The sequence below is a fragment of the Erigeron canadensis genome, chromosome 3 (assembly GCF_010389155.1).
Source record: "Erigeron canadensis isolate Cc75 chromosome 3, C_canadensis_v1, whole genome shotgun sequence".
NCBI classification, from domain to species: domain Eukaryota; kingdom Viridiplantae; phylum Streptophyta; class Magnoliopsida; order Asterales; family Asteraceae; genus Erigeron; species Erigeron canadensis.
In genome coordinates this window covers 2,337,277-2,365,124 of record NC_057763.1, presented here as the reverse complement: position 1 = coordinate 2,365,124, position 27,848 = coordinate 2,337,277, and the positions used below count along the sequence as shown (strand labels likewise).

The 27,848-nt window shown below is 33.9% G+C and overlaps 4 protein-coding genes and 3 long non-coding RNA genes across 7 annotated transcripts; 6 read left to right on the top strand and 1 right to left on the bottom strand.

The window, feature by feature from the left end:
* Positions 1–621: 621 nt before the first annotated feature.
* On the top strand, positions 622–3,215 carry LOC122593311 (pentatricopeptide repeat-containing protein At1g79490, mitochondrial). Its single transcript, XM_043765704.1, has one exon. It carries the CDS (start codon positions 714–716, stop codon positions 3,162–3,164), a length of 2,451 nt encoding a protein of 816 aa, XP_043621639.1. The 5' UTR covers positions 622–713; the 3' UTR covers positions 3,165–3,215.
* A 5,498-nt stretch (positions 3,216–8,713) lies between these two features.
* On the top strand, positions 8,714–15,047 carry LOC122593920 (putative cyclin-B3-1). The gene is made up of 22 exons (XM_043766382.1): positions 8,714–8,789; positions 8,952–8,988; positions 9,067–9,121; positions 9,205–9,286; positions 10,342–10,396; positions 10,527–10,575; positions 10,654–10,747; positions 10,908–10,943; positions 11,070–11,147; positions 11,249–11,281; positions 11,366–11,399; positions 11,514–11,559; positions 11,649–11,742; positions 11,861–11,918; positions 12,018–12,272; positions 12,354–12,476; positions 13,274–13,363; positions 13,470–13,631; positions 13,961–14,020; positions 14,239–14,337; positions 14,430–14,608; positions 14,701–15,047. Exons 2-22 carry the CDS (start codon positions 8,974–8,976, stop codon positions 14,837–14,839), a joined length of 1,836 nt encoding a protein of 611 aa, XP_043622317.1. The 5' UTR covers positions 8,714–8,789; positions 8,952–8,973; the 3' UTR covers positions 14,840–15,047.
* Positions 15,048–22,146: 7,099 nt separating this feature from the next.
* Positions 22,147–22,405, top strand: LOC122591127. The gene is made up of 3 exons (XR_006322676.1): positions 22,147–22,178; positions 22,260–22,305; positions 22,385–22,405. It is a non-coding gene; the product is annotated as an uncharacterized LOC122591127 (long non-coding RNA).
* Positions 22,406–22,433: 28 nt separating this feature from the next.
* On the top strand, positions 22,434–22,798 carry LOC122591039. The gene is made up of 3 exons (XR_006322661.1): positions 22,434–22,459; positions 22,590–22,625; positions 22,760–22,798. It is a non-coding gene; the product is annotated as an uncharacterized LOC122591039 (long non-coding RNA).
* A 232-nt stretch (positions 22,799–23,030) lies between these two features.
* Positions 23,031–23,859, top strand: LOC122590831. Its single transcript, XM_043763002.1, has 5 exons — positions 23,031–23,114; positions 23,199–23,247; positions 23,337–23,430; positions 23,536–23,569; positions 23,673–23,859. The coding sequence occupies exons 1-5, from the start codon at positions 23,031–23,033 to the stop codon at positions 23,766–23,768; spliced, it is 357 nt and encodes a 118-aa protein (XP_043618937.1). The 3' UTR covers positions 23,769–23,859.
* A 304-nt stretch (positions 23,860–24,163) lies between these two features.
* On the top strand, positions 24,164–24,724 carry LOC122590667. The gene is made up of 3 exons (XR_006322581.1): positions 24,164–24,249; positions 24,357–24,402; positions 24,481–24,724. It is a non-coding gene; the product is annotated as an uncharacterized LOC122590667 (long non-coding RNA).
* A 1,031-nt stretch (positions 24,725–25,755) lies between these two features.
* LOC122592537 lies at positions 25,756–27,232 on the bottom strand. Its single transcript, XM_043764788.1, has 2 exons — positions 26,760–27,232; positions 25,756–26,372 (listed from the first exon to the last, which is right to left on the bottom strand). The coding sequence occupies exons 1-2, from the start codon at positions 27,074–27,076 to the stop codon at positions 25,865–25,867; spliced, it is 825 nt and encodes a 274-aa protein (XP_043620723.1). The 5' UTR covers positions 27,077–27,232; the 3' UTR covers positions 25,756–25,864.
* Between the last annotated feature and the right edge of the window lie 616 nt (positions 27,233–27,848).

Sequence of the window (27,848 nt, the reverse complement as noted above, 5' to 3'; positions counted from 1 at the left end):
AATATTTAATATTTTGGAATTTTTTTTAACTAATTAAATGATTGTAAATTTTAAAAAATCTTCTCAAGTTGATGGCTAAAAATAAATATAAATTAAGTGTTCAGGGCTAAAAAGTGTAAATTATTGATGGAACAAAAAATTGTAAATTAATGAGACTTTTTAACAAAATAATATAAATACTAATATAATAATATATTTAGATAATGATTATTAGAACTTTTAACTTATAGTTAATCTAAATGATGACATAATCAAAAGTCAATTTGATAAAATTGAATGATTTGATTGGTTAATAAGTTATTAGTTCAACTGTCTTATATTATATATTAAGATTAAGATTAAGATTAAGATAGATAGTCTAAAGTCATGGTTAACATATTTAAAAGAGATTAACCTTAATATAATTTATATAAATATATTATAAAATAATCAATTGTTATTAATAGTTACTTAGGAGATATATGAATAGCAAAATTTTAAAACTTATATCATAATTTTAGGATTTATTTGGTTTATAAAATGTTTTTAGATATAGGAATAAATTCAACAAAATAAATACAAAAAAGTTATAAGAAAAAAAAAAAAGAGAGAGAGTAAAGGATTAAGCAAACTAGGGTTTATAGCTTCAAACATTTTGGGGTTTTCATCCAACAGTCAGTTAAACCCTTAAACCCTAATTCCCCAGCTGTATATCTCTATATCTATATCCATATATGATGATCAGCCGCAGCCGTTTAATCTCCAGGTACATTTTCAAGAATCTTCTATTACGTTCATCAAGTTCCATACTTTATGAAAACCCTTTATTCATTAAGCATTTAAACCTTAGTTTTATATCAATCCCAGCTAAATTTCATAATTTTAATGCACCATTTAGTCCAAACTGTAATCTTTTGTATCGAAATTATTGTTCCGAGAAAACCCCTAGAGGAAATAATGAATGGACTGATGATATAGAGTACTTAGATGAATCAGGGAGTGTGATTTATACAGGGAAGGGTATTCGGTCTGTTGAACCGGGTTTAGATGGTCATATTATGGTAGGCGGTTTAAAGCAGCCGTTTTCAAACGCGTCTGCTGTTGCTAAGATTGTTGAAATTGTGAAAAGATGGAAATGGGGTCCAGAAATGGAGACCCAGTTGGATAAGTTGCAATTTGTTCCGAATATGGTTCATGTTACTCAAGCTTTGAAGATGAATATAGATGGTGATGGTTCGTTAAGTTTGTTTAAGTGGGCTAAAAGGCAATCTTGGTATTCGCCAAGTGATGAGTGTTATATTGTGTTGATTGATAGGTTGAATCAGAGTAGGAATTTTGATGGTATTCAGTCGGTTTTTGATGATCTTGTTGGGGATTCGGGTAAAGAGATGGTTAATGAGTTCAGTGCGTTTAGTAGGGTTGTTCAGTATCTTGCAAAAGCTGAGAAGTTGGAGGTTTCGTTTTGTTGTTTTAAGAAAATTCAAGAATCGGGTTGTAAGGTTGATACTAAGACGTATAACTCACTTATAAATTTATTTCTGGATAAGGGTTTGCCTTTTAAGGCGTTTGAGATATATGAAAACATGGAAGGAGTGGGTTGTACTTTGGATTTGGCAACCTATGAGTTGATGATACCAAATTTAGCCCGATCGGGTCGGATTGACGCAGCTTTGAAGCTCTTTCAACAGATGAAGGAGAAAAATATTCAACCCGGGTTTGCAATCTTTGCATCACTTGTTGATTCATTGGGGAAAGCAGGTAGGTTGGATACATCGATGAAAGTTTACATGGAAATGCAAGGGTTCGGGCTCAAACCATCTGCATCCATATTTGTATCCATGATTGAGTCATATATCAAGGCCGGGAAGCTAGATGCTGCTCTAAAGATATGGGACCAGATGAAGAAAGCTCGATTTAGACCTAATTATGGCCTCTACACTATGGTTGTGGAATCCCATGCTAAATCAGGAAAGCTTGAGACTGCAATGTCTATCTTCTCTGATATGGAGAAAGCTGGTTTCTTACCCACCCCGAGCACGTATTCTTGCTTGTTGGAGATGCATGCTGGCTCTGGTCAAGTTGATGCTGCCATGAAGCTGTATAATTCAATGAGTCATGCAGGTGTAAGGCCCGGTTTGAGCACTTATAATGCCCTACTTACACTCTTAGCGAAAAAGAAACTTGTTGACATAGCTGCAAAGATTCTTCTTGAAATGAAGGCAATGGGATATTCTGTAGACGTGACTGCTAGTGATATTCTTATGGTTTTTATTAAAGATGCTTCTGTTGATCTTGCATTAAGATGGTTAAGATTCATAGGTTCTTCTGGGATTCGGACAAATAACTTTATTATAAGACAGTTATTCGAGTCTTGCATGAAAAACGGGCTCTACGAGTCTGCAAAGCCACTTCTTGATAACTATGTCGAATCTGCAGCTAAAGTTGACCTCATACTCTACACGTCGATTCTTGCCCATCTGGTAAGATGTCAAGAAGAAGAACACGAAAGACAGTTGATGTCAATCTTAAGTGCTACAAAACATAAAGCACATGCCTTTATGAGTGGGCTTTTCATGGGACCAGAACAGAGGAGTAAACCGGTTCTAGCCTTTGTCCGGGAGTTTTTTCAAAACATTGATTATGAATCGGAAGAAGGAGCCGCTAGGTACTTTGTAAATGTACTTTTAAACTATCTTGTTCTAATAGGTCAGATTAATCGAGCCCGTTGTGTGTGGAAAGTTTCGTATGAAAACAAGCTTTTCCCGAAGGCGATTGTGTTTGATCAGCACATTGCTTGGTCGCTTGATGTTAGAAACTTATCGGTTGGTGCAGCTCTTATTGCAGTGGTTCACACTCTCCATAGATTTAGGAAAAGAATGCTGTATTATGGTGTGGTTCCTAGACGGATCAAGTTGGTGACAGGCCCTACCTTAAAGATTGCCGTTGCACAGATGCTGAGCTCGGTTGAATCGCCATTTGAGGTTAGCAAGGTGGTTCTAAGGGCACCCGGGGACTCTGTATCAGAATGGTTCAAGAAGCCAATAGTTCAACAGTTTCTTTTGAATGAGATACCATCAAGAAGTGATATTCTGATGCACAAGCTTAATATACTTTTTCCCAGTTCTGCTCCCGAAATTAGGTCCTTAAATTTACCTAAACCCCTTGTTAGTGGAAGGACAATGTAATAAGAATGCTACACTTATAAAGTTGTACATATTGTATGCATTTTTTTTATATTTATTTTGGCCATGAATCCATGATGTTGCTGCAATATATTGTTTTCTGTATTTCTTTTTTCTACCAGGAAAGTATCCTAAAATTTTTTATTACGACGATGTAGCTTTTGATGGGTATCGTTTGTAAGTAGTCATTCGTTAGAATTTTTGATCAAACAGATTAAGTTTCTTCTTTTAACATTAATTTCACTAAGTTTCTAATTTCAATAACTTAGAATCAGGTTGGTTTGTGTAGAATGTTTTTACCGGCATTGATGCCAAGTAGTTATTTACCCAGTTTATATGCTTCGTAGTCTTATTTCTGTTCCCTGCCCCCCACGCGGAGAGTTTTCTAACCCATAACCTATTAGTAGTTGGGTTACCTTGAGTACCAAGGGTTCTCATGTCATTTGCTGTAGCTTTAATTTGCAACCTTGAGGATTTTTGGTTTGCTGGTTTAATCAAATTTTTGCCCAAATTAACAGCATCAGGGTCCGTATCCTGTTATGTCAGAGTTGGGTTGTTGTAATGATGAGGGCCTGAGGATGGGTATTTGCGAAGATCATCTTACTGGTTTCTTCGTCGTTGGCACTTGGCAGTTAGTCGTGAATAACTGGGACTGCTCATGTGTAGCAGGAATCGTTGTTGCTAAGCATTATTTATATGGAGTGTTGGTTGGTGGTGCATCTGCTGATAGGGTACCGTGGTTTATGTTTGAAGGTTAGTTTACTGATCATAGACGGATGCATCATGTATCTGTATGATCCAGTTAGGCATTTTAACAAGCTTGCTTGAGATGTCCCTTGGCTGAAGGTGTTGTATTGCTCAAAGTTACGTGGTGAAGTGAAATTAAAAGATGGGATGAACACTGCACATTTAAAAGAGAGAAAAATAGCTTAGATAACCAAAAACTATCTTAAATATACCAAAATACTCATTTTTTTTTTAGTTTTAAAAAAAATACACAGAAAATCGCAAAACTACAAAGAGTTGTCATATTTCCTATACTTGCAATATGTAAGACATATAAAAAACAATCAGGTATGTTTCCCTTTCACCATAAACTAAAATAAAAACTAAATACTTATAATGAAGAAAAACATATTGTTTATTTTGTATTGACAGAAAAATTATTTATGGTGAAAATTATTTTTCAAATTAAGAAAAACATATTTTTATTTTGCAAATCGAAAAATTATTTTCCTTTCACAACTCCTCCTTGCAGTCTTTTACTCCTCCTTGCAGTCTTTTGAATATATGGAATTTTTGTAAACTTAAAAAACCTGAGTATTCTGGTATATTTAAGATGATTTTTGGTTATCTAGGCTATTTTTCTTTAAAGTATTCTATAATCCTTAATATTAATAGTTAACTAAAAGTTTGTCCAAGTGACGCAGTAGCTTTATGTTTTAAGTTGTTCAACGATGATACACGATTAAAGAGTTCGGGTGACAATGCCATGAATACTAACTTTGTGCGATGGTTCGTGGTACTTATGTAAGGCAGAGTGTTATAATTACATTATCATGTAATATTGGTGAGTGACGGATCCAAGAAATTAAGATGACGGGGAAAGAAAAAATTATTGACCAACACTAGAAAACAACAAACAAACAATCAATACAAATGAAGCAGAAAAACAGCCTAAAGCAAGCTAAAAGAGCATAAAATCAACATAAAAACTACTAGCAAAGTGAAGTTTAATTCAACGAAGAGAACCTTATTATATATTACAATTTATTTTTTTTAAAGAGACTCATTTTTAAGAAAGTTTTTAATGATATTTTCATTCGTGAGATTTACACAACAATTTAATATGAATTCAAGAACATATTGCTAACAAGAATTAAACAATAAAAAAAATTCATAACTGAAAAATTATACATCTCAAAGAATAAGTTGATTTTTGTTGAGGTTCCCTTGTTACAAAGTTCATAGTTATGACATTTATAAAATTATACCTAATACCGAGTAAAATTAGGGATATGAAATACCCATTTAAAATTGCGGATAATCTACTTGTTAGTTGTATCTTTTTAAAAGCTTCCATCAAAAAGATACACATAAAAAGCTTTCAAAGCTTAGGCCGTAGGTGCATTTTAATTTTTGGGTTTTATGGACTGGGTTCATTAAAAAATTTGGGTTGGGATATTTTAGTGGTGTTGGGTTCATTCTAACCAAACACTGTATGAAAATTAGTGGTTTTGGGCTGAGTAGTCTGAGTTCATTATCCCACTCCCTCTCTAGTTAACTGGATCCGCCAGTTATATTAGTTGAAAAGTGCATGATGAAACGTGATACTATGATTGTTATTACTTGTGAATTATTAAGTTGATATTTTGCTCGAAATCATTATTGATATTGTATTACTAGCATTTGATTCATATTTCAATTAGAATTATAAACTATGAAAGAATTAAAATAGAGGGGTAGAAGTCAGAAACTTCATATATTTTTTTCCAGAAATATGTAAATTATTCGTGAATATCGAGAAGTCTAATATACGTTGTTTTAACTGGTCCATGCTAGAGCTCTCTTCCTAATTTAAACCTTTAAATTTACTTGATTTTTATAGTTTTGATATAATTTTATTAATTTTAGTTATTTAAAAGAGCATAAAGTAATTAACTTGTGTACTTCTTTTACTTATTATTTTTATTTATCTTTTGTGTTTATTTTTATGTTTATCACCTCTATTTTTTTTCATGTATATCACTGTAACATTCGAGAAATTTGACTTTTGTTGACCCGTTAGTTTTGTGTACATTTGATTAATAATGATCATTTACTCTATATATGATCGAGTTTGGCTATGATTTAATTGTGTTCAAGGTGAATATACATTTTATATATATATAATGATCATTTTTAATCAAGTTGTGTTTACATAATATTCAAGGTGTTTTATGAGATCGAATGGTCGTTAATGTAACGGTCGATTGCTAACTTGTGGTGTAACTAGATTGATTAAGTAAATGAACTATCAATGGGTCAACCCATATCCTAGACCCATACCCATGACCCAACCAAAGTCTTACACCTCTCTCCCTCTCATTCATTCATTTTCCTTATCTCTTTCTCTCTATTAAATGCAAGAGCATTTAACTCTCTTGCACTCTCCTCCTTCTCTCTAAAATTAATACATCAAATTAAATGTTTCAAACAAGATTTTGTTAGGGTTATTCATCTATATCATCATCTTATCAACATATCAAAATTTGGGTTTATAAATGCAAGAAATCATCCAATTCGGGTCATTTTCGGGTTTGACACTTTGGTAGAAGATTTGGTAAGTTAAAACTATCTCATATTCACCATTACATGTTTATAATTATGTTTCTAATCATATTCAAGTGTTTCCGGGTCACGAATTGAGCCAAAAGTCAAATTAGGGTTCTTGTTGATAAATGGGTCAAAAACAAATTTTTCTTGTTAATTTGATAATGGGTCGAAATGATGAAGTGGGTTATGCCCAACCATGTCTAAGAATACTTGTGTATACCTTAAGTGAGTCTTTTTCCCTTCAAAAATTGGTTTAGGTCGATTTAGGGTTTTGGTGTTCTTGGTGAAGTCTTGGCCGAAAATCAACATCTAATTGATGTTATGGAATGAAATTGTGGGTTGGGAATTGTTTACCCACGTCCATTTATGTGTGTTTGAGCTTCACAAAGTCGAATTTGAGGTTGAGTGTTAGTTTTGGGGGTTCATGGGTCGGTTTTGAAGGTCTTGGGGTAGTGTTTGGCTCATTTGGGGGCTGCTGGTCGACCAGGTGCAGACCTGGGCTTGTTGGGCAGTAATTCCAGGCTGCGGCGCAGTGGTTGGGCAGGATCCTTGACTGCGGCGCAGTGAAGAAACACTGCTGCGCAGTCTGTTACTGCGGCGCAGTTGGTGCCTTTATTTATTGAAACATTTCCTAGCTCGACTTTAGTTATCCCAGGATCGTCCCGACCTTTCCGAAATGTCCTCTTATGACCTTATTGGTGCTCTACACAAGACAAACCATTCGTTCAAAGTCGTGAGTCAGTTTTGGAACCAAAATTTGAGATTTTAACTCAAACTATATACATATATCTTTTGATCCGTAAGTCCGTTTTGGACGTATGACCTATCGTTGAAATCGTGGGAGAGTCTACTTTCTCATGGTATAATCCTTTTGAAGTAAATCCATTTCCATTTCTAAAAATGTCTTGTCAAAGTGTCTTGTTCTTACTCGGAAAAGTTGTTTAAGCGTTTGTGGGTTTGTGACTCGGTTTAAACTTACTAAATCAACTTGTTTAGGGTTATAGAGTTGACTTTGATGATATTATGATATACATTCATAGGTTGTGGACTCGTAGCGGTCGGTGAGCGTTAATAACCCTTTGTTAACTCGTTATTGTTGCTTGGAAACCAAGGTGAGTTCATAGCCCCTTTCTTTACATGATTTTGGGGTGAAAAGTGTACATCGTGTTCATAGTTTAGTTTGATCGTTATATGTTCCTTTATGTATGTCATCAAGGTTGTGTGGTTGTTTGGCTAGTTTATCAAGGTTATATGCTCGTTTGAATCATGAATCAAGGTTATATGATTGTTTGGCTAGTGTATCAAGGTTATGTGTTCGTTTGAATTGTGAATCAAGGTTGTGTGATTGTATATGTTTGTATCAAGGTTATGGGGTTCATTAAATAATCCAATCAAGGTTTCAAGGCTTGGTGATCGTTTAACGATCCCAATCATGAGATCATTTAATGACCCAATTAAAGTTTCAAGGTTGTGTGATCGTTTATCGATCCAAATCAAGGTTTCAAGGTTTTATGATCATTTAATGATATAATTATGTTCATATCAAGGTTAAACGGTTATTATCCCAACACTTGTTTCTTATAGTCAAAACCTACGAACTCACCAACTTTATGTTGACGCTTTTTGGTACGCTTTTCAGGTAATCAAGTGAATCAAAGACGTGATGGATGATTGAATTGCATGTGATAGGATTGAGCTTGGACTTTGTGGATCCGTGATTCATTGCACCCGTTTATGGGTTATGCCTAGGATCGTTAGCCATCATTTGGACTATCTCTTTTGTAAACTATTGATGGTGTTGTGCTCCTTGTGCATTATTTGATCTGTAACTTGTAATTGTACTTGAATTATGTATGGATTACTCAATCCTTGAATGCATTTAGCACCTCTACTTAATTTCCATGTCACGCTGAGCTTTTCTACTAATGCCTCAAGTTTCCGCCTTGTTGGGGTGTTACAATCACCTTTATATATAAAACAATAAAATTATACTCTTCAAATATTTAGTATTTTTTTCTCACGATTTTAATTCATTATTACATTTTCATTATTTTTGATTTCGTATACAAAACACCAATGTATTGCCTTAACTAATAAAGTGTCGCGATATTGATATTTTCTATTCCTCTTCGATTTCATTACATTTCACGTTCGAAACATCTTGTGGCTTAAAATTAGTGGGTCCAAATATAGTATAAAAGTAAAATAAAGCCAAATTATGTGAAAAATCACAACCCATTTCAAATCTTCAAAACCAACGGCCATATAACAAAAAAAATCCCCCCAATCTCAAAATCAAATCTTTTCTGCCAGGTTTATTTTCTTGAAATTCATCTTCTTTTTTTTTTCAATAACTAATCATTTCTTTAACATCTTTTTATTGTTTAATTTCACAAATTAATCAATACCCAGATTTTTAAATACACTGATGATTTTTTTTTTCCCTTAATATATATATGTATATATACTGTACAGATGTGTAGCATTTGAAATAACAATGGTGGTTGTAAAGGTACTATTCTGAAACCCTAATTATTATTATTATTTTTTTTTAGAATTTGAAATCCTAATTTCGGAAGTAATTTTGTAGGGTTTGAGTACGTTGAAGACTAGGGTTTCAGGGGAGCGAGAGACCAAGAAGATCGGTATTTTGATTTATACTTATTGTGACGCTTTCTGTATTGTATTGTTTGCGATTTCTCGTTGTAATTGGTTTGGATATAAACAGGTGCAGTCAGAAGTTTGAAGGTGTATACGGACGATGAGAAGTTAAAGATTCGGAATGGGGAACGTGTTGTGGGTGAAACAAAGTAAGTTTTGGTTCTGTAATGTAATTTCTTGTTGGGTTTTTAAGTAATGATTGATCGGCAGTGGAGTTTTATCGTTTTTATACTTTGTAAGGTTTTTTTAGTGAATGTTTGTCTGTTGGAACTACTGTAGAATTAATGAAACAAACATTAGTGTACGTAGATGATAACACACGGTATCCGGTTTTGGCTTCAATATCAGAACTAACTGGACTTGAATAAGTTATTGGACTATTGCCCGTTAGGTTTTGGCTAGTAAGGTATTATGTTCTTTTTCGTTATCTCCATTTGTTTCAAGAAGCAAGATTTGATTCACAAGATTTGTTTGTAACCTAACCAAGTAAGGGACTGCTAAATTCGTGTTGATTGTGATGAGTATCGTGTAAGGGTCTTTCTTTAGTGGACTGCTGCAAGGTTTGGCAAGTTAGTACAATGCAGGGTTGGATTAACTGTAGCTAGTACATATGTGATATGTCAGAAAAATAAATCAAGGGAACGAATGGGTCGATATAAACAGAATGGGAAAATTGGTTTGTGGTACACGGTAAAAAGAACAGGACAGAAGAGGGGTAGAAATGTGATATAGATAAAGGTGTACCGAAAAAACAAGTTGAGGTTAGACAAAAGAGTGATATAAGATTCAATAACAACAGCCATATTAAATTTTAAGTGATTTTCAAAATGGCAGAAAAGAAAAAAAATAAAAGATACGCACCTACTTGCATTTACTAGTGGTGAAAAGCCCAATACTGGAGAACTTGTTCTTACTGTGAGAGAATATCCAGTGGTGTTCTGCGTATGTTGTGAAGTTGACACAACATGAATTAGTATTTGTAGAGTCGAACTTTGGCCAAGTTAGGATAATATAATGAGTAACGAGTAGACATAAATGGGAAGAGAACATGAGCTGAAGAAATATTGGCTGCTTCATACTTCCTTGTGACCTCGACCCGCATATATTAGCACTTTGACTATAGTAGTGTTTTTTAAGATGGATGTTATTTTCCTTCTAACAGTTGTCGATATGACTATATCCAATCTTGTTCTTTTTGTTGAAGGAAATCTATTCAAGTTAAAGCTGAAACCGGTCTCATTAATGCCAATTGTCAAAAGGTTAATACAACTTCCCTGATTCTTACAGAGCTCGGTTATATACTGGTGAATTAAGAGTTGGGTCTTTTGACACAGAAAGCATATATTATTTGGTAACCATTAACCTGTATTTAATTTGACCATCATGAAGGAGGCCCTCAACAAATTGGAGATGATTAAAAGGAAAAACATTAGCTCTGGTAAGCATCAAGCATCTTAACATTCAGTAGAATAAGTAGTAATTTTTGTGCAACCTTTTACAAGTTTATCCTTCTCAGTTCAAACTAACGTTGGAAGAAAAGTGTTGGCGGATATTAGCAATGTTCGGGGCGTTTTTCAGAAGAATGACACTTTCAATGGCTCCAGACCTGGGTGAGTGACATTAAGCTTCTTCCTGTCTAATCGGTTATTAAATTATCCTGATCTTGTTGTCTTTTAAAGCTTTCTCTACCGATTATAAAATTGTGGTTTGAAATTATTCAGTTTTCGCTTTGTTAACTTGAACAAACTCGCTTGGTGCTAAACATTGCAGGAAAGGTAGCATGCAAAGGATGACAAATTTAACACGGTATGTACACCACTATTTCTGTTATTAATTTACTCCTTTGGTTACTCTAGTTTCTCAAATAATTTGTGATAGAAGACTATCGATAAAATGTGTTAAATTTATAGTTAGTATCATGTCAATATGTAGGGCCTCAGTTGGTACGAGAGTAAGTAATACAACTTCTTCGTCAGGCAAGGACCTGAAGGTCTTCAATGATGTGAAAAGGTAGATTGGTAGACAATTTGCTTTCTGTTTTTGGATATTCTCTTTGCCCAGGTTGTGATTGTGATTGTACTGATTGTTATCTTTCTTTTTTATTTATTTAGGAACTTTCCAAGGAATAATCAACCTTCTCAAAGGTTTCTGTTTTATCTATTTCTCTATACACTACGTTAATCTGCTACTTTCCTTTAGCTTATTGGTTCAATTATTTCTTTTGGAAGGCAATCTTTTCCAGTTCCGAAGAATGTTGACAAGGTAAAAAAACTTGATCTCGAGAAAGTATGATTATGTTCTGTCTATTCTATTCTTCTCTATTAAGTTTCTTCATAGTCTTATGAGTTATGAATCTTCATTATTCTTTACTTGTAGAGAAATTTGGAATATAAAGTGAAGAACAAAGTGTATAGCTTTTCTGGTGAGCAGTTTTCCGATATAAAATTGCATCGTTTTGATAACACTTACATATTCAGCCTGTTCACTCGTTTTCTGTTATTGACTTTTCAGTTAAACCTAAAGTTGGCACTACAGTTATACCTCAAGTAAGCAATGTCCGGGACTACCGTTGGAGGAACAGAGCTAGTGATGGATCAATACAAATGTGAGTACACTATCAAAATCTAGTGTTTACTTGTCGATGAACTCTATTATAAGAAGTAACAAGTGAGTAGATTACTTTTCTCTATGTGGTATGTTTATGCCTTTTAATCTATTGCTAGGTTGTCAGAAGCCCAGCCAATAGGAGATGCAAAAAGATTGTCTAAGATATCAATGAAGGTATGCTGAAAAATATCTTAAAGTTATTTTTCTAAAGCTGGATTGGTAAATTAATTAGTTTATAAATTATGGTAATGTGATATGTTTTTTTATTGCCAGCCAACCATTAAAACTACCATCAGTATTCCCAGAGCTCAAAGGGCATCAAGAAGCACCTCAGTTTTTACCAAACCATCATCTGCGAATTCTGTTTTGTCCAAGAAGGAGGCAACATCAAGATCATCGGCTAATAAGCATACTGAATCTATTTCTTGTGAGCAAAACTTAGAAGTAGGTACATCAAATATCACTGCTAAAGGGAAGAAATCTGGTCGGCGAAGATCCTACACATCATTGCTAATTGAAAGTACAAAGGTCGTTAAAACTTACGAGATGATCTTTTAAATTCCTCAGTGTAAGTGATAGTCTTAACAACTATAATATGTTGTCTGCCAGCTGTTTAAGGATCATGGGAATTTCATGAACGAGGAGATCTTGCCTGAGATTTATGATGATTGCAATCAACTTGAAGTTGCAGAGTATGTTGATGAGATCTATCAACATTATTGGGTTACAGAAGTGAGTTTCCTGTGTTTTCTTGCTATGGTTTCATTTACCTTTTTTATTGACATTGTATATTTATGAAGTTAAACTGAATGTTGTCCATCAAGTTTTATGTTGTCTTATGCACATGAGCAAGCTCAATGTTTGATACATAATTCTGTAATAGATCTGGTTGAGGCCTATAAAAGCTCTGAGTTTTGCAATCCTCATGCTTTTGTTACGCTATTAATGGAGGATGCATTATGGGTTGGGCCTGATGGGTTGGGTACTTGGGTAAACAGTAAGTTTTCCTGGTATAGTGGTACAGCCATACAGCTCGAAAGTGTTAGGGTTAATCTGATTTGTTCAAAGTTTTTACGACTAATTGCTGTTTCTAATTTGAGCATGTGTCTACCCTTTTCTGAGTTTTGGGCATGTGCTTTTGCAGTATACAAGCTTTAAACTTGAAATGTTAACTTGTTAATCTTTATTCTTTGAACGGAAAAGCCACACCTAATCCTAAACCTACCCCCAAAACCTAACTACACGCATGCTAGGGATAGAATCATGTACTTCATCCCTAAGACGCAAGAGCGTCTACCAAGTGGAATAACCCAACAATATCACTTGAAATATTAATCTGATTTCTGAATTTGAAGGTTTGGACATCTGTGTCTACCTTTTTAAACCTTTTGGAGTTTAGGTTCAAATCCTTTTTAGCGAGTTTATCTATTTAATCCTTAATATAAAACATAACTTTAATTGACCATTCCTCATTCATTTGTAGCTATAATTTGGTTGACTGGGTTTAATCAAATAGCTTATAACTGCAGGCACATAATCCATCACTGAAAAACTATATGAAGATCCAGACAGACATCACTCCTCAAATGAGGAGCATACTGATCAATTGGCTCATAGAAGTACGTTATATACTGTATATATTCTTCTTTTGGTTCTTTTCATGCAAAAGTTAGGACTAGGTTCTGCTTCTTTGGTGTTTCTAATCTGCATGACATCACTCTACAGGTACATTTGAAGTTTGATCTAATGCAAGAGACGCTTTATCTGATGGTCACACTATTAGACTATTACTTGTCCGCTGTTACTTGTAAGAGAAGTGAAATGCAGTTAGTTGGTCTCACATCTTTATTGCTAGCGTCAAAATATGAGGACTTTTGGCATCCAAAGGTAAGTGTTTTCTCTTATAAGCAATGGTGTATAGTCTTTAATAAAGAAACGAGGCTTGTAGAGGGGACAAAGTGGGTGGGTCAGAATCATGGGTTGAAAAGGGTGAACTTTTTATTTAATTGATCCACATGTACTCTCAGTACCTCTGTAAATTCTTTTGTAATTAAATGATGTGTATAACACAAATACAAAAACTACATTGTTAATAGAATAATCTAAATGTTTCCAACCCATTTGACCCAATTATTTTTAGCAGTTGATTTTATTTTATTTGTCACTCCAACAAGATATCATTCTTTGCATGCTTATATTGTCTATATCATCAACAGGTTATGCAATTGATTGGCATCTCGGCAGAGTTATACACGAGAGATCAAATGCTTGAAATGGTATGCCTACTATTTATCTATCTTAGGTTGCTTTATTTCTAGAGTCTTTGGACAACATATCCACTTTAGATGAACAATTAGAAGAGAGGATACCATTTCTTTGTGTAAATTAAACATTAAGATTATATACAAAATAGTTGCAAGTCATGTTCTAGTTCTCTGTTAGTCTTGTATTCTCTTCATTTTTTTTTAATTTCCTTTTTAACTATGATTATCAGGAGACAACGATTTTACAGAAGCTGAACTTTCGTCTTAATTTGCCTACACCTTATGTTTTCATGTTACGATTTCTTAAAGCAGCTCAGGAGGGCAAAAAGGTATTTACAGTTTGTACTGCTAGACAGTTTCAGAATAGATGCAATTGATCTCAATTAAACGAATACTGATATTGAGAATCACTATCTTCCAGTTTGAAAACCTAGCATTCTACCTCATTGAGCTGTGTTTGGTAGAATATGAAGCTTTAAATTTCAAGCCATCACTGCTATGCGCGTCAGCTATATATGTTGCTAGATGTACTATTCATTTGTCTCCATCATGGACTCCACTCCTATGCAGGCATTCTCACTATCAAGAATTTCAATTAAGGTACTCTTTTTAAGACCAGATTTCTCCTATTTTTACAGATTTTTTCATCAAATATGCTAATACACATGATTGTAATGACACATTCTATACAGGGATTGTGCTGAGATGATCTTAAGATTGCACCAGGCCGCAAGAAAATCAGTGTTAAGAGTCACTTATGACAAGTTCATGAGCACTGATAACTGCAAAGTTGCGTCTATTAAACATCTGGACAAGCTTCCGCCTCTATAGTCTTTTTTAACCAAGCAACCTGGTAACATCTAATTGATTATAGAACCAACACGTAGTTGGGGTAGAACGGTGAAACTTACAGCCGGCTTCTTAAAAACCGAGTGTTTAGATGCACCTTTGAATATGTTGACTGTATGGTAGTGATTTAGATGATCAAGTGTTGTACTTTAACTAAACCTGTAATAGAAGAATTGGTGCATATTGAATACGTGATATGTGTTACATATGGTATTATTGCTTGATCGAAGAAGTCAAAACAAAGATCACACTAAGAACTGTGTATATATATGTGAACACTGCAAACATCCATTTGCACTTTATCAAACAATATTATTTGATATTAATTACTCTTTTGCAGTGGCCAGTGGCTATCAAGACGGAATTGGAATGTTTGTCATATCGTATACGTAGAGTAGTGCAAGATTTTAACTAAGAACTCACTATAAATGAGTAGTAGCAACTAATTGACAATCTTGTAAAACCTAAAAATCTTGACTAGGATCCAACGTGTTCTTGACTTCACGATTAGGTGTAGAAAGATAAAAAAAAAAAACACAAATGAAAATGCAATAGCTTTATACAGTTATTAATGGTAGAAAGAAAAAAACAAATGAAAAATTAACCAACATTTTATTTTATTTTTTTGAATTTTCAGCTTTTATATATTAAAGGAAGAACTAACGAGAAGCTAGGAGTACAAAGATGGAAAAAGAAAACAAGTACAGATTAAGATACACAGTAGAAGGTTAAAAGTTGAAGAAACTCCACTTTATCCAATCTATTCCGAGTGTTGGACCTCTAGTTGAAAGCCATAAGAAGCTAAGAGTCTTAAGTTCTTTGGCGGAGTAGTGGGGGGATGGAGTCTTGTTCCAGAAGATGAGTTCATTTCTAGAATTCCATATTATCCAGCAGAAGGTGAGAATAACCAGGTTGAGAGATTTTCTCTTCCGAGGATCTATGCAGGGGTCTTCATGTAGCTCGAAAAGTCCTCTGATGTTGGGTTTCGCTAGTGGGAGTTTGGTCCAAGACAGTAAGTAACTCCAAAGATGATCAGCGAAAGAGGAATGCAGGAATAAGTGTTGTGCTGTTTCGTCGTAATTGTTACACAAACAACAAATGGGTTGAACAGCAGGTATGTTTCGCTTGTAAAATTAACCAACATGATTATGTGTTTTTCTTTTATACCAGTTGATTCATATATCAATTAGAATTAATTACGAACTATGTATCAATCTTTGCACGTGAGGTATGAGAAGGTGACATGTAAATAGTTTTGTTTCTACCAAGAGGTTTTATTTGTAAATAAGGAAAAACTAGAGTAAAAAAATAACTTCGTACATTTTAAAACCACGTGATTAAAATTGATATATCATGAGGGATTTTCACCATATTTTGTTTTGTGCTAAACTACTTACATACTTTGTTTCATGTGTATGTATCACTATGACGCTCATATATCACGAGATATTATCTGGATAACTTGTTTTTGGATGCATATTTCTAAGATTAATTAAGAGGCGCTGTTCGAAGCCATATTAGTATTTTTATTAATTTTTCTTATTTATTAAAACTGGCAAGTTACACGTTGGAGTTAAATGGCTAAAAATATTCGCTTACATGAACTGAATATTGCTGTTCATTTTATGCTTTACATTAAAAGCAGAAAATAATAACAAACATACAAAACATATTTTTTTTTTTTAGAACGGCAAATATTATAAATAAAATGTCTAGCAAATTGCTAAACACCAAACAAAAGTTACAATTACAAATACAATATCTAGGAAAGCAACACGATACCAACAAAACCTAGACACATCTTGAAGCTCGAACTGAGAGGAACACAAAAAGGGTTAAAAGAAATCCTCACCCACAGAGGCCGTGCCACCGGTTTTCACTCTGTGGTGTTTTTAATGTGATCCCATATGAGCCCCAATGAACGAAAAAACCAGACTTACAAATAAAGAAGAGGGTTCATAAACCACTCATCCCGAGAGATAATAAGCTTATTACATCGACTCGTAGCCCACAAGTACGATTGAGACACAATGAAATCAAACAATAAATCCGATTGCTTCTTGCCAGAGGAGAATACTTCATCATTCCGGTATTTCCAAATAGCCCACAACGTACAAAAAAGGATACTTTCAATCACCACTTTCTTAGTAGATTTAATGATAAGATGTTCCAATTCGTGAACCGCATCCCATAAATTATCGGAATTCATAAAACGCAAATCCATCCATTTTGAAAGTGAATTCCACAATTTAAAAGCTATTCCACAATTTGACAAAAGATGCTTCGTAGTCTCATTTTCATGCATGCAAAGTGGGCACAAAACAGAAGGTATGTCAATATCTTTAGAAGCAAGGTTAATGCGAGTAAGAAGACGATCAAGTAAAGCTCTCCAAACAAATATATTAACCTTCCTAGGCACAAGTCGAGACCATCTCGTAACAGAGTCATTATCCGCCAATGAATTATCATCAATGAAACACCGGGTATCCTTGACAGTAAAATCAATAGAATTATCCAACGACCAAAGCCATTTATCTTCGCTGTCAACTAAAACACATTGATTTACAACCGAGAACAATTCCTGCCATTCACCATCTTCGGCACCCCCCCTAATGGGTCTTCGCCATGAAGAGACAAAAGACCCATTCACCCAACGATCGGCCACTTTACAGTCTTTTACTTGTTCCAAATGAAATAGACGGGGAAAGCGAACCTGAAATGGGACATGACCAGTCCAAATGTCCCTCCAAAAAGATACGAATCTTCCATTCCCAAGTTTGATGGACATTGCATGAAATGGAATTATATTCTGTTGATTTAAATCACTAGCTACTTTCGAAATATTATGCCAAATACCACGATGATTGCATTCCCCATTAGTCCAAGACCAAAAAGAGGTTGGATTATAAAGATTCTTTAACACTTTAACCCAAAGAGAATTCGACTCATTAACATATCTCCATCTCCATTTTAGAAGAAGCCCTTTATTTAGAGCGTCAAGAGAACCAATTCCAAGACCACCACAATGTTTGCTAGCAATAACTCGCTCCCATTTAATCCAATGCATTTTTTTTAAATCCTCATGACCACCCCAAAAAAATTTCGCACGTAAAGATTTAAGTTTCTTTTTAAACACCAAAGGCAATCGAAAAAGAGATAAATAATACGTACCTAACGAGCCAAGCACCGATGAAACGAGAACCGACCGACCACCAATGGAAAGCAAATTGACCTTCCATTTAGATAATCTTGAGCAAAACTTATCAATAATTGGTTTCCAAGATTCCAATCTTGACATATTTGCCCCGATAGGAACACCCAGGTAAACAAAAGGAAAGGAATCTTTGGAGCACCGAGCGATTCTAGCAAAATGATCAATTTCCGTCCCCCTCACCCCTAAACCATACAACTTGGACTTCCGAAGATTAATTTTTAACCCCGAGGCCAATTGGAAACACGAAAAAGCAGATAAAACATTTAACAAATTTTCCTCAGCCCACTCCCCCATAAAAAGAACATCATCTGCATAAACTAAGTAGGAAATGGAAATATCACCAACCTGGATACCACGGATAGCACCTGTCGCTTTCAAATCTTCCAAAGCAACATGAAGACATTCCATAGCCAAAATAAAAAGAAAGGGAGCCATTGGGTCTCCTTGGCGAATGCCTCTTTCAAAAGCGAACTCAGTAGTAGGACTCCCATTAGTAAGGATTGAAGACCTAGAAGAATGAAGACAACCAGAAATCCAAAGAATCCACCGATGGCCAAATCCCATGAAAGACAGAATATTCAAAAGATAACTCCAATTAAGAGAATCATAGGCCTTAGCAATGTCAAGTTTTAACAAGAGCGCTTTCTTCTTCTTCCTTTTGTAATAATCCACGATCTCATTTAAAATTAGCGGACCATCAAGAATATTTCTCCCTTTAATAAACGCCGTTTGAGATGAGCTCACTACAAAATCCAACTCTTTAGACAATCTATTCGCCAAAATTTTTGAAATTATTTTATATTGTAACCCAATCAAGCTTATCGGTCGAAAATCATCCACAGTAATCGGACTAGGTACTTTCGGAATCAAAGTGATAAACGAAGAATTACATCCAGGAGGGAAATACCCAGTCTGAAAAAATCTGATCACAAAAGCAAACACATCGTCCTTAAAAATGTCCCAGAACTCCTTCAAAAAACCAAAAGAAAAACCATCAGGTCCCGGGGACTTGTCATTACAAAACATATTAGCGTGCTATGTGTGCTTTCTATGTTATATATTTGTTATTCTTTTGTGCTCTTAACCTTTTTAACAAATAAATCTATTGTTTATATCAAATATAATATAATCTAATCTTTTTTCTATCATTTTATTTACTATTTTCGTTTCCATTTTTTTGTTATTTTTCTACAAGAAAAAATTGTCTTTAACTAAATAAAATTTTCATGATATTCATTATTTGATGTTCACTTTTATCGTTCAATTTTATTTCATTTCGAGTTCAAACATTTTGTAACTAGGTGGTTCAAAGCCCTTCGTACGTCATCGTTGTGAGTGAGAAAAAGTACTATATGCGTTTATTTTCAAAAATCACAAAAAACATAGCGTCCAAATACATTATTATATATAGAGGCAATCCAACAACTATAAAAAAAAATTAAAAGTAATAAATAAAATTTTATATACGTTTGACTTTCATAAGTATTTATAATCGAAACATCATTTAACGGATACTCAACTTTATTAATTTGATATCATTGACGTCAAATGGCTGGTCAAAATGTATTCAAGAGTTTTGTGAAATTTTGACTTGTAACATATATATCAGTAAGTTTTATTGAATTTATGATTTAAGTTTCAAATCAATATAGCATAGTAAATTATGAAACGTAAATTGATAAGTACCGCATGACATAAATGCTGCATAACGTCGTAGTTACATGTGCATACCACGTGCATTCATTTTCTATATAAAGCCTTCTTGCAACATTTTGTACATCAACCTCTACTTGCAAGAAAAGCTTCTAACAAAAATGGGAGTGTAAACTAAGAAGAAAAGCTTCTAACTAAAATTTTATATAAAACCAAATGTAGAACATAAAACATCTTATATTAAATTAAAAAATAAAACATAACAAAAAAAAAATTGAGAGTAAACTAATATATCAATAAAAAAAAATATAATAGCTAGGTTGTGCAGGTGTTGAACTTGTGCCTATTCCACCAAAGAATAAGACCAACACCATCCTTTCTAAATGGTTTCATGTTTATTTCTTTTTTTATTAACTATTTATTCTGGGTTATTTTGTAACATTTTTACAGTTCACGTCAACTTCCTTTATTAAAGAAAGTAATTCAAAATTAATGGGTCCACCGTCCATGTAATAAAAGAGAAAAGTAATGCCAAATCTTATATATTAATAAAACAAGATTCTTATGACATCATTATTTTATAGATAATGCTTATTTGTCATTATTAGATTTATTTATATGAATTATTATTTTTTTTATTTTTTAGATTTATGAAATCATCCTATTTAGGGTTTTTATTTTTAATTTACTTATGTCTTATGATATTATAAGCATTTTCCTTCTTTAAGTTTATTTCATTTTGATATTTGTTATTTATGATTTCTTTCTTTATTAAAAAAATAGGTTTTTTGTTTTTTGAAAACTCTAATATTTTATATATGGTCTTTTAGATTTTCATCATCTACATAATTTAATCATAATAAAATTTTAATTTATCTGCATGTTATGTGGGTTAATAAACTAATATATATTCGAAATATAAGATATAGTAATCTAAGATTATGAGGATGATTGAACTATCTCATAGTTCTTAAACATAGACCTAACTTAATATTACAAAAATTTTATTAATAAGCCCGGGTTGAAAATGGGTGCACCGTCCATGTAGGAAAAGAGAAAAGTAACGCCAAATATAGTGTAAAAAATCACAAATCCATTTCATACCTTCAAAATCAACGGACATATAACCAAAAAACCGCCCCAAAATTCAAAACCAAATCTGGTCAATCTCTTGAAAATGGGTTCAGTGGCCAAAAATTTTCCGAAACAACACGCGACCCGCGAACACGAATGCAGTAGCCTCCAGATTTTCTGCTCCATTTTTTTTAACCGTTACCAATTTTTTATGTTCAAATTGTGTAACTGATGTACTAATTTAATGACAGATTTTTTTTTAAAGAAAAAGCAGTTTTGATTTCTTGTTAATTCTGAGTTTAATGACTTAATTAAAGAGCAATTAACCACATCAGTTCCTTTCTTGCTCTATAAATTCGAACTCTTTGTAATTACAGAAAACACAACGAAAAAAAAAAAAATCACAAGCAAATTAGTGAATTATTTTGTATTATAATTCTTTTCTAAAAAATGGTGGTTGCAAAGGTACTATTTTGAAACTCTAATTATTATTATTGTTATTTGATTGGTTATTGTTTAAATTCGAAACACTAGTTTTGGAAGTAATATTGTAGGGTTACCAATCATCAATAGATGGATTGGTATATGGTGGAGCCTGAGAGACTGAGAGGTCTTGGGTTCAAATTCTGGTGTGAGCAAAATGCTCCCAGGAATGGAGACAGGGGTTTTCCCAGTATGGGTTTCATCTCGAATTGGAGTTGGGTATATGAAGAGGCATGCCGCTGAGCCCAAATTTGCCGTTCAAAAAAAATATATATTGTAGGGTTTGAGTAGAATTTCAGCTGAATGACAGACCAAGAGAATCGGTAATTTTGATTTATACTTATTATGACTGTTTCTAGTTTGTAATGTTTGCGCATTGCGATTTTTTGTTGTAATTGGTTTGAGAAATAAACAGGTGGAGTCAGAAGGTTGAAGGTGTATTCTGATGATGAGAAGTTAAAGATTTGGAGTGAGGATTGTGTTGTGGGTGAAACTAAGTAAGTTTTAGTTTTGTAATGCTGTTTCTTGTTGGTTTTTCGTTAATGATTGATCGGCATTGCAGTTTTACCGTTGTCATACTTTGTAAGGTTTTTTCCCAGCAAGTTATCCAGTTTTGATTTAGATAAGATATTGTACTATTGCCCGTTAGGTTTTGGCTAGTAAAGTATTATATGTCTTTTACTAAACCAATTATGCTGAAAGTAAGTAAGACTTATAATATCACTTCATTTTATTTTTCTTTTCATATATTAGCAGTTTAGCACTCTGGTTTTAGTGATTTTTAAGATGGCTGTTTTTTCCCCTTATATCAGTTGTCGATATGACTGTATCCAATCTTGTTCTTTTTGTAGAAAGAAATCTGTTCAATTCAAAGCTGAAATTGGTCTTTGTCAAAAGGTTGATACTACTTCCCTAATTCTTACAGATCTTCTGTATATATCATATTGACACATAAAGCGTATATTGTGATCATCATAGACCCTCAACAAATCGGAGATGATTCAAAGGAAGAATGCTAGCTCTGGTAAGCATCAAGGATCTTAATTTTCAGTAGAATAAGATTGTGACTTCTATGCAACCTGTAACAAGTCTATACTTCCCAGTTAAGCGTTGGCGGATATCACTAATTCTCGCTGCATTTTTAAAATGAATGACACGTCTGATGGCTCCCGACCTGTGTGAGTTACATATATCTTCTTTCTATCTAATTGGTTATCTAATTATCCCGATCTTGCTATCTTATAAAGCTTTCTCTACCTAATTCTTCAGTTTTGATTGTGTTAACTCTCTTGGAATTAAACATTGCAGGAAAGCTAGTGTTCACAATATGGCAAATTCGTAAAGGTATGTGCTCTACTATTTCCATTATTAATAGACTTCTTTTGTTACTCTAGTTGTTTAAAATAATTTGTGATAGCAGACAGTAACCCTTTGATAAAATGTGTTAAATTTATCTTCAGTCTCATGTGAATGCGTAGGCCCTTAGTTGGTATGAAAGTAAGTAATGCAACTGCTATATCAGGCAAGGACCTGAAGGTGGTCAATGATGTGAAACGGTAAAATAGTAGTCAATGAACTTTTCTGTTTCTTTTTGCCCAGGTTCACAGGTTGTTATTGTGATTACTGATAGCTATCTTTCTTTTTTTATTTCTTTAGGAACTTTCCAAAGAAAAATCACCCACCAAAAAGGTTTCCGTTTTATCTATTTCTCCCTAAACTCTATGTTAATCTGCTCTTTTACTTGAATTAATGGTTCCAATCTTTTCTTTTGGAAGGCAACCTTTTCTAGTTCCAAAGCATGGAGACAATGTAAAAAAAGCTGATCTCGAAATAGTATGATTAAGTTCTTTTCTATTTTATTTTTCTCTGTTAAGTTTCTCTGTAGTCTAATGAATCTTCATTATTTTTTAATCGTAGAGAAATTTGGAACATAAATTGAAGGGGAAAGAAGTGTTTAGCTTTTCTGGTGATCGATTTTCCTATCTAAAAGTGAATCATTCTGATTTTATTAACATATTCAGCCTGTTCACTCTTTGTCTGTTATTGACTTTTCAGTTAAACCTAAAGCTGGCACTAGAGTTGTACCTCAAGTAAGCAATACCCCGGGCTACCGTTGGACGAATAAAGCTAGTGATGGATCTAAGCAAATGTGAGTACACCGTGTCCAAATCTAGTGTTACTTGAAAATGAACTCTAGTTACTTATGAGTTATTTACTCTTATGTGGTATGTTTATTTTTTTAATTCGTTGCTAGGTTGTCAAAAGCTCAGCCTGGGATATCAGTGAAGGTATGCTGAAAAATGTCTTAATGCCAATTTAGCTTTTCTTTCTGAAACTGGATTGTTTATTTAGTTTCTAAATTCTTGTTTGTAATGTATTTATGATTGCCAGCCAACCATGAAAACTATCATTGGTATTCCCAAAACTCAAAAGGCATCAAATATTTGCCAAAGGGAAGAAATCTGCTTTGTCCAAGAAGGCGGGTGAAACTAAGTAAGTTTTGGTTCTGCAATGGTATTTCTTGTTGGTTTTTCGTTAATGATTGACCCGCAGTGCAGTTTTACCATAGTCATACTTTGTAAGTTTTTTTCCGAGTTTTAGTAACATTAGTGTACGTAGATGATACGGCAAATTATCCGGTTTTGACTTCAATATCAGAACTAAATGATTGCCTGTTAGGTTTTGGCTAGTAAGGTATTATCTTTTTTCATTATCTCCATATTTTTCAAGAAGACAAAATTTGATTTACATGATTTGTTTGTTACTAAACCAATTATGCTGAAAGTAAGTGGGTTATAATATCACTTCATTTTATTTTTCATGTATATTATAGCACTTTGATTATAGTGATTTTTAAGATGGATATTACTTCCCTAATATCAGTTGTCGATATGACTGTATCCAATCTTTTTCTTTTTGTAGAAAGAAATTTGTTCCATTCAAAGCTGAAACCGGTCTTTGTCAAAAGGTTGATACTACTTCCCTAATTCTTACAGATCTTCTGTATATATTATATTGACACAAAGCGTATATTGTTTTATAACCATTAACCTGTGTGTATTGTGATCATCATAGGCCCTCCACAAATCAGAGATGATTCAAAGGAAGACCGTTAGCTTTGGTAGGCATCAAGCTTCTTAACTTTCTGTAGAATAAATTGTAAATTCAGTGCAACCTGTAACAAGTCTATACTTTCCAGTTCAAACTAATGTAGGAAGAAAAGCATTGGCGGATATCACCAATTCTTGTCGAGTTTTTCAAAAGAATGAAACTTCTGATGGCTCCCGACCTGGGTAAGTGACATTGAGCTTTTTTCTATCTAATCGGTTATCTAATTATTCCGATCTTGCTATCTTATAAAGCTATCTCTACCTATAATATATTATGGTTTGAAATTTGATATGATCCCACATCAGCCAAGTATGGGATTGGTTGGTGGTTTATAAGCCTAGGTGTCCCCTCCTCCTTTGAGCTAGCTTTAGGGAGTCAGTTCTACACCTAGCTTATGGCATGATACGAGCCTGTTATGGGATGAGTTCGTATCAATTGGGTTACTATTCACTGTGGTTTTTGATTTGGGGCTGTAAGAAGACATCAACAAAATCAGATTTGAGGAAGAGGCACGAATCGGGTAAAAATTTCTGAAGAATTGAGTGAGTATGGTGCGATATATCTCTTCGTGGCCAGTCTTGAACCAAAACTTAGAGATATATCCATCACATGGCATCAATATGGTTGTCACATGGTTGAAGCTGTGATTCCCTTAGCCTTAAAATTAGATGCTAATGAACTGCAAGATTCCTTTTCTCCGTTTGATCCTAAGTCTTCATTTTTCATAAGGGATTTGGTGTTTGATTTCAAAACAAGTCTTGACGAAATAATCGAAGGTAATGCATCTTTTAAGGACGGTAAGATTCAAGAAGTTGGTAACGAAGGTGTTGATAATAATTCTGACCAAACATCAGTTCGGCTGACTGAGGATGATCAACAGCAATATAAACACTCGGTTTCCCAATCGTTGGGTAATCAACAGCAATATAAACACTCGGTTTCCCAATCGTTGTCTAGCCATCTACCGTCACAATTAGCAAAAGAAGACAATAAGAATCATGCAGAGTTATTGTCCTTTCTAAATCAGAAGAATTATAATCACCTGACAACATCTATTTGGTTTTGGAACCAACACTTGGTTGGGGTAGAACGGTGAAACTTACAGTCAGCTTCATAAAAAAGGAGAGTTTTGATGAAACATTGTTGGTTTATTACCTTTCAATCTGTTGGCTGTATGACAATTGTTAGATGATCAAGTCCTGTAATTTAACTAAATCTGTAATAGAACTGGTGGCTATTGCATACATGTTACATAATGTATTTTAAGCTTGATCCAACTATCCATTAAGTAAAAGCAAAAAACAGACAATTTCGTGTGCACTCTATCCAACTATATTACCTGATATTGCTTACGCTCTTGCAATGGCTATCAAGATGGAATGTTTGTCATATCGTATATGTAGAGTATGTGCAGCATAGTAAGTATGCATATACATAACAGTAGGTAAAAGAGTAGTATAACTAAGCACTCACTATATACAAGTAGCAGCAACTAATTGACAATCTTGTAAAACCGGAAAATCTTGACCAGGATCCAATGTGTTCTTAACTGCACGATAAAAGTCTAGCCACGATGACGAGTAGGCTGAATCCAGTGCTCCCCACGAGAATGTAGGGTTAGGAGTTGCAGGGGGTCTTGTAGCTACCACCATATCAAGAACAGATACAGCCGGTTTAAACTGGTGTGGAAAATTGAAAGCCAAGTTATCAACTTTATGCTCGTAGATCTTCCCATTTCGGTCCAATTTGTAACGTGAAGTACCCTGGAATTCTCCCTTTGCTTCCCATGGCACTCGAGGGACCCCCTTGAGGTTCCAACGGATCAAAATTAGATTTTCTGATGGCTGCCAAACCTTGATAACTTCCAACGATATTTCTTTAAATAGAATCCGCCCATGGAATCGTAAAGCTCTAAAGATGATCTTGTAATTGTCTATACCAGTAAATTTGTTCAACGGATCAACAAAAGTAATATCATCCCTGTTAATTACACAAAAGTCAACAATTATTATCCAATTATTTCACTAAATCATATTCAATTAAACAAACAACAAATCACACAACATCCATATAACCCCATATTTATTGAGCATTGCCAACGCAACATTTATAACACTTGATGGACACAATATATTTATAACAAATGATATCCATTATCTTTTTAGTAAATAGCACAAAAACACTAAAAACTATGTTTTTCGCTTTTTGTGTTTACTATGCTGAATAGTAAACACAAAAAGCATAACTAAACACATGTACACCGTGTCCACCGGCGTTTGTGTTTTACTACGCTACGGATGCATTTCTACGAATTATGATATATATATATATATATATAGAGAGAGAGGGAGAGAGAGAAGGGTATGCCTATAGATTTCATAATTGAGATCTGAAGTAAAGATAAGGGGCAAATCATGACGGAGAGTCCGAACAGCTAAGCCAAGATTGACATAAAAGTCCTGTCGTGGGTCGGGTGGGGGTGTAACCCGAACCCGAACCGGAGGCGGTTCGACAGCTGATTGCACACCAAGACCACCACCACCATGAGATAAACATTTATTATTATTATTATGTGAATAATAATAAGAAGAAGAAGCAGAAGATTGGATATTATTATTACTATTGAGATTAACAAGGCGAGTAAAAGATGGAGTTGAAAGATTGGGGATCACTGAAAAAACCATATCTTTCTTTTCTTTTGGTTTTTGGGTTTGTTTTGTGTTTTTAATGTGAACCAGTAAAATGAAATATTGAATGGATGTCTTCAAACACAGATTTGTTTGTCCGTCCGAGTTTATCTCAAAGTGTTTGTGGAGACACGTGTGTGTTTTCTTTTTTCCATTTTGTTTTCCTGATAATTTTGTGGATTTTAGAAGTGTTTAGACTTTAGAGAGCCTTTTAAACACATGATTTTTTTTCTAACAATTTAGCCTATTAATGTAGAAAAAAGATGATTTTATTTGGAACCATTCAACCAATTGGTCAAATAAAAATATATAGAATCTCATACGAAACTTTTGTATATTAATCTATAATTTTCATATTTAGTCTGATGTTATCTGATAGTTTATATAACGTCAATGATGGTCAACCCAACTGTTGAGAGACTCTTTTAGTTTTACATAAGGTGTTGAGTTCAATTCTTATGGATGGTAAGTTTTGAGGTTTTTCCCTCTAGATATTTGTAACGGCACATAATCAACATCTCATTGTTTAAGTTACGTGCAAGGCTTCACCGAGGTTTCTGTTAGGTCCAATTTTGGTTTAAACTGACTTGTCTCCGGTTACATCTGGAGACAAGAAGATTTGTCCAGAAATTTTTTGAAGTCCAGTTGCAGCGTACAGTTAATGCAACTAAAGATTTCCTCCAGTTGAGATCTGATCAGAACTGAAGACATTCTAATTAAAATCAAAGACAACAAGTGGAAGATAAAAAATGACAATAGCAGCGAAGCC

What these genes read in the sequence shown, in the direction of transcription:
- LOC122593311 (XM_043765704.1), top strand. Translation starts at nt 714, where the DNA reads ATGATGATCAGCCGCAGCCGTTTAATCTCCAGGTACATTTTCAAGAAT.
- LOC122593920 (XM_043766382.1), top strand. An exon ending in TGTCTAAGATATCAATGAAG is followed by an intron (nt 11,919 to 12,017) that starts GTATGCTGAAAA and finishes TTTTATTGCCAG; the next exon opens with CCAACCATTAAAACTACCAT. An exon ending in TGCTAATTGAAAGTACAAAG is followed by an intron (nt 12,273 to 12,353) that starts GTCGTTAAAACT and finishes GTTGTCTGCCAG; the next exon opens with CTGTTTAAGGATCATGGGAA.
- LOC122590831 (XM_043763002.1), top strand. Translation starts at nt 23,031, where the DNA reads ATGGTTCCAATCTTTTCTTTTGGAAGGCAACCTTTTCTAGTTCCAAAG. An exon ending in AAAAAGCTGATCTCGAAATA is followed by an intron (nt 23,115 to 23,198) that starts GTATGATTAAGT and finishes TTTTAATCGTAG; the next exon opens with AGAAATTTGGAACATAAATT. An exon ending in AGTGATGGATCTAAGCAAAT is followed by an intron (nt 23,431 to 23,535) that starts GTGAGTACACCG and finishes ATTCGTTGCTAG; the next exon opens with GTTGTCAAAAGCTCAGCCTG.
- LOC122592537 (XM_043764788.1), bottom strand. Translation starts at nt 27,076, where the DNA reads ATGGTTTTTTCAGTGATCCCCAATCTTTCAACTCCATCTTTTACTCGC. An exon ending in CTCAATTATGAAATCTATAG is followed by an intron (nt 26,373 to 26,759) that starts GCATACCCTTCT and finishes TGTAATTAACAG; the next exon opens with GGATGATATTACTTTTGTTG.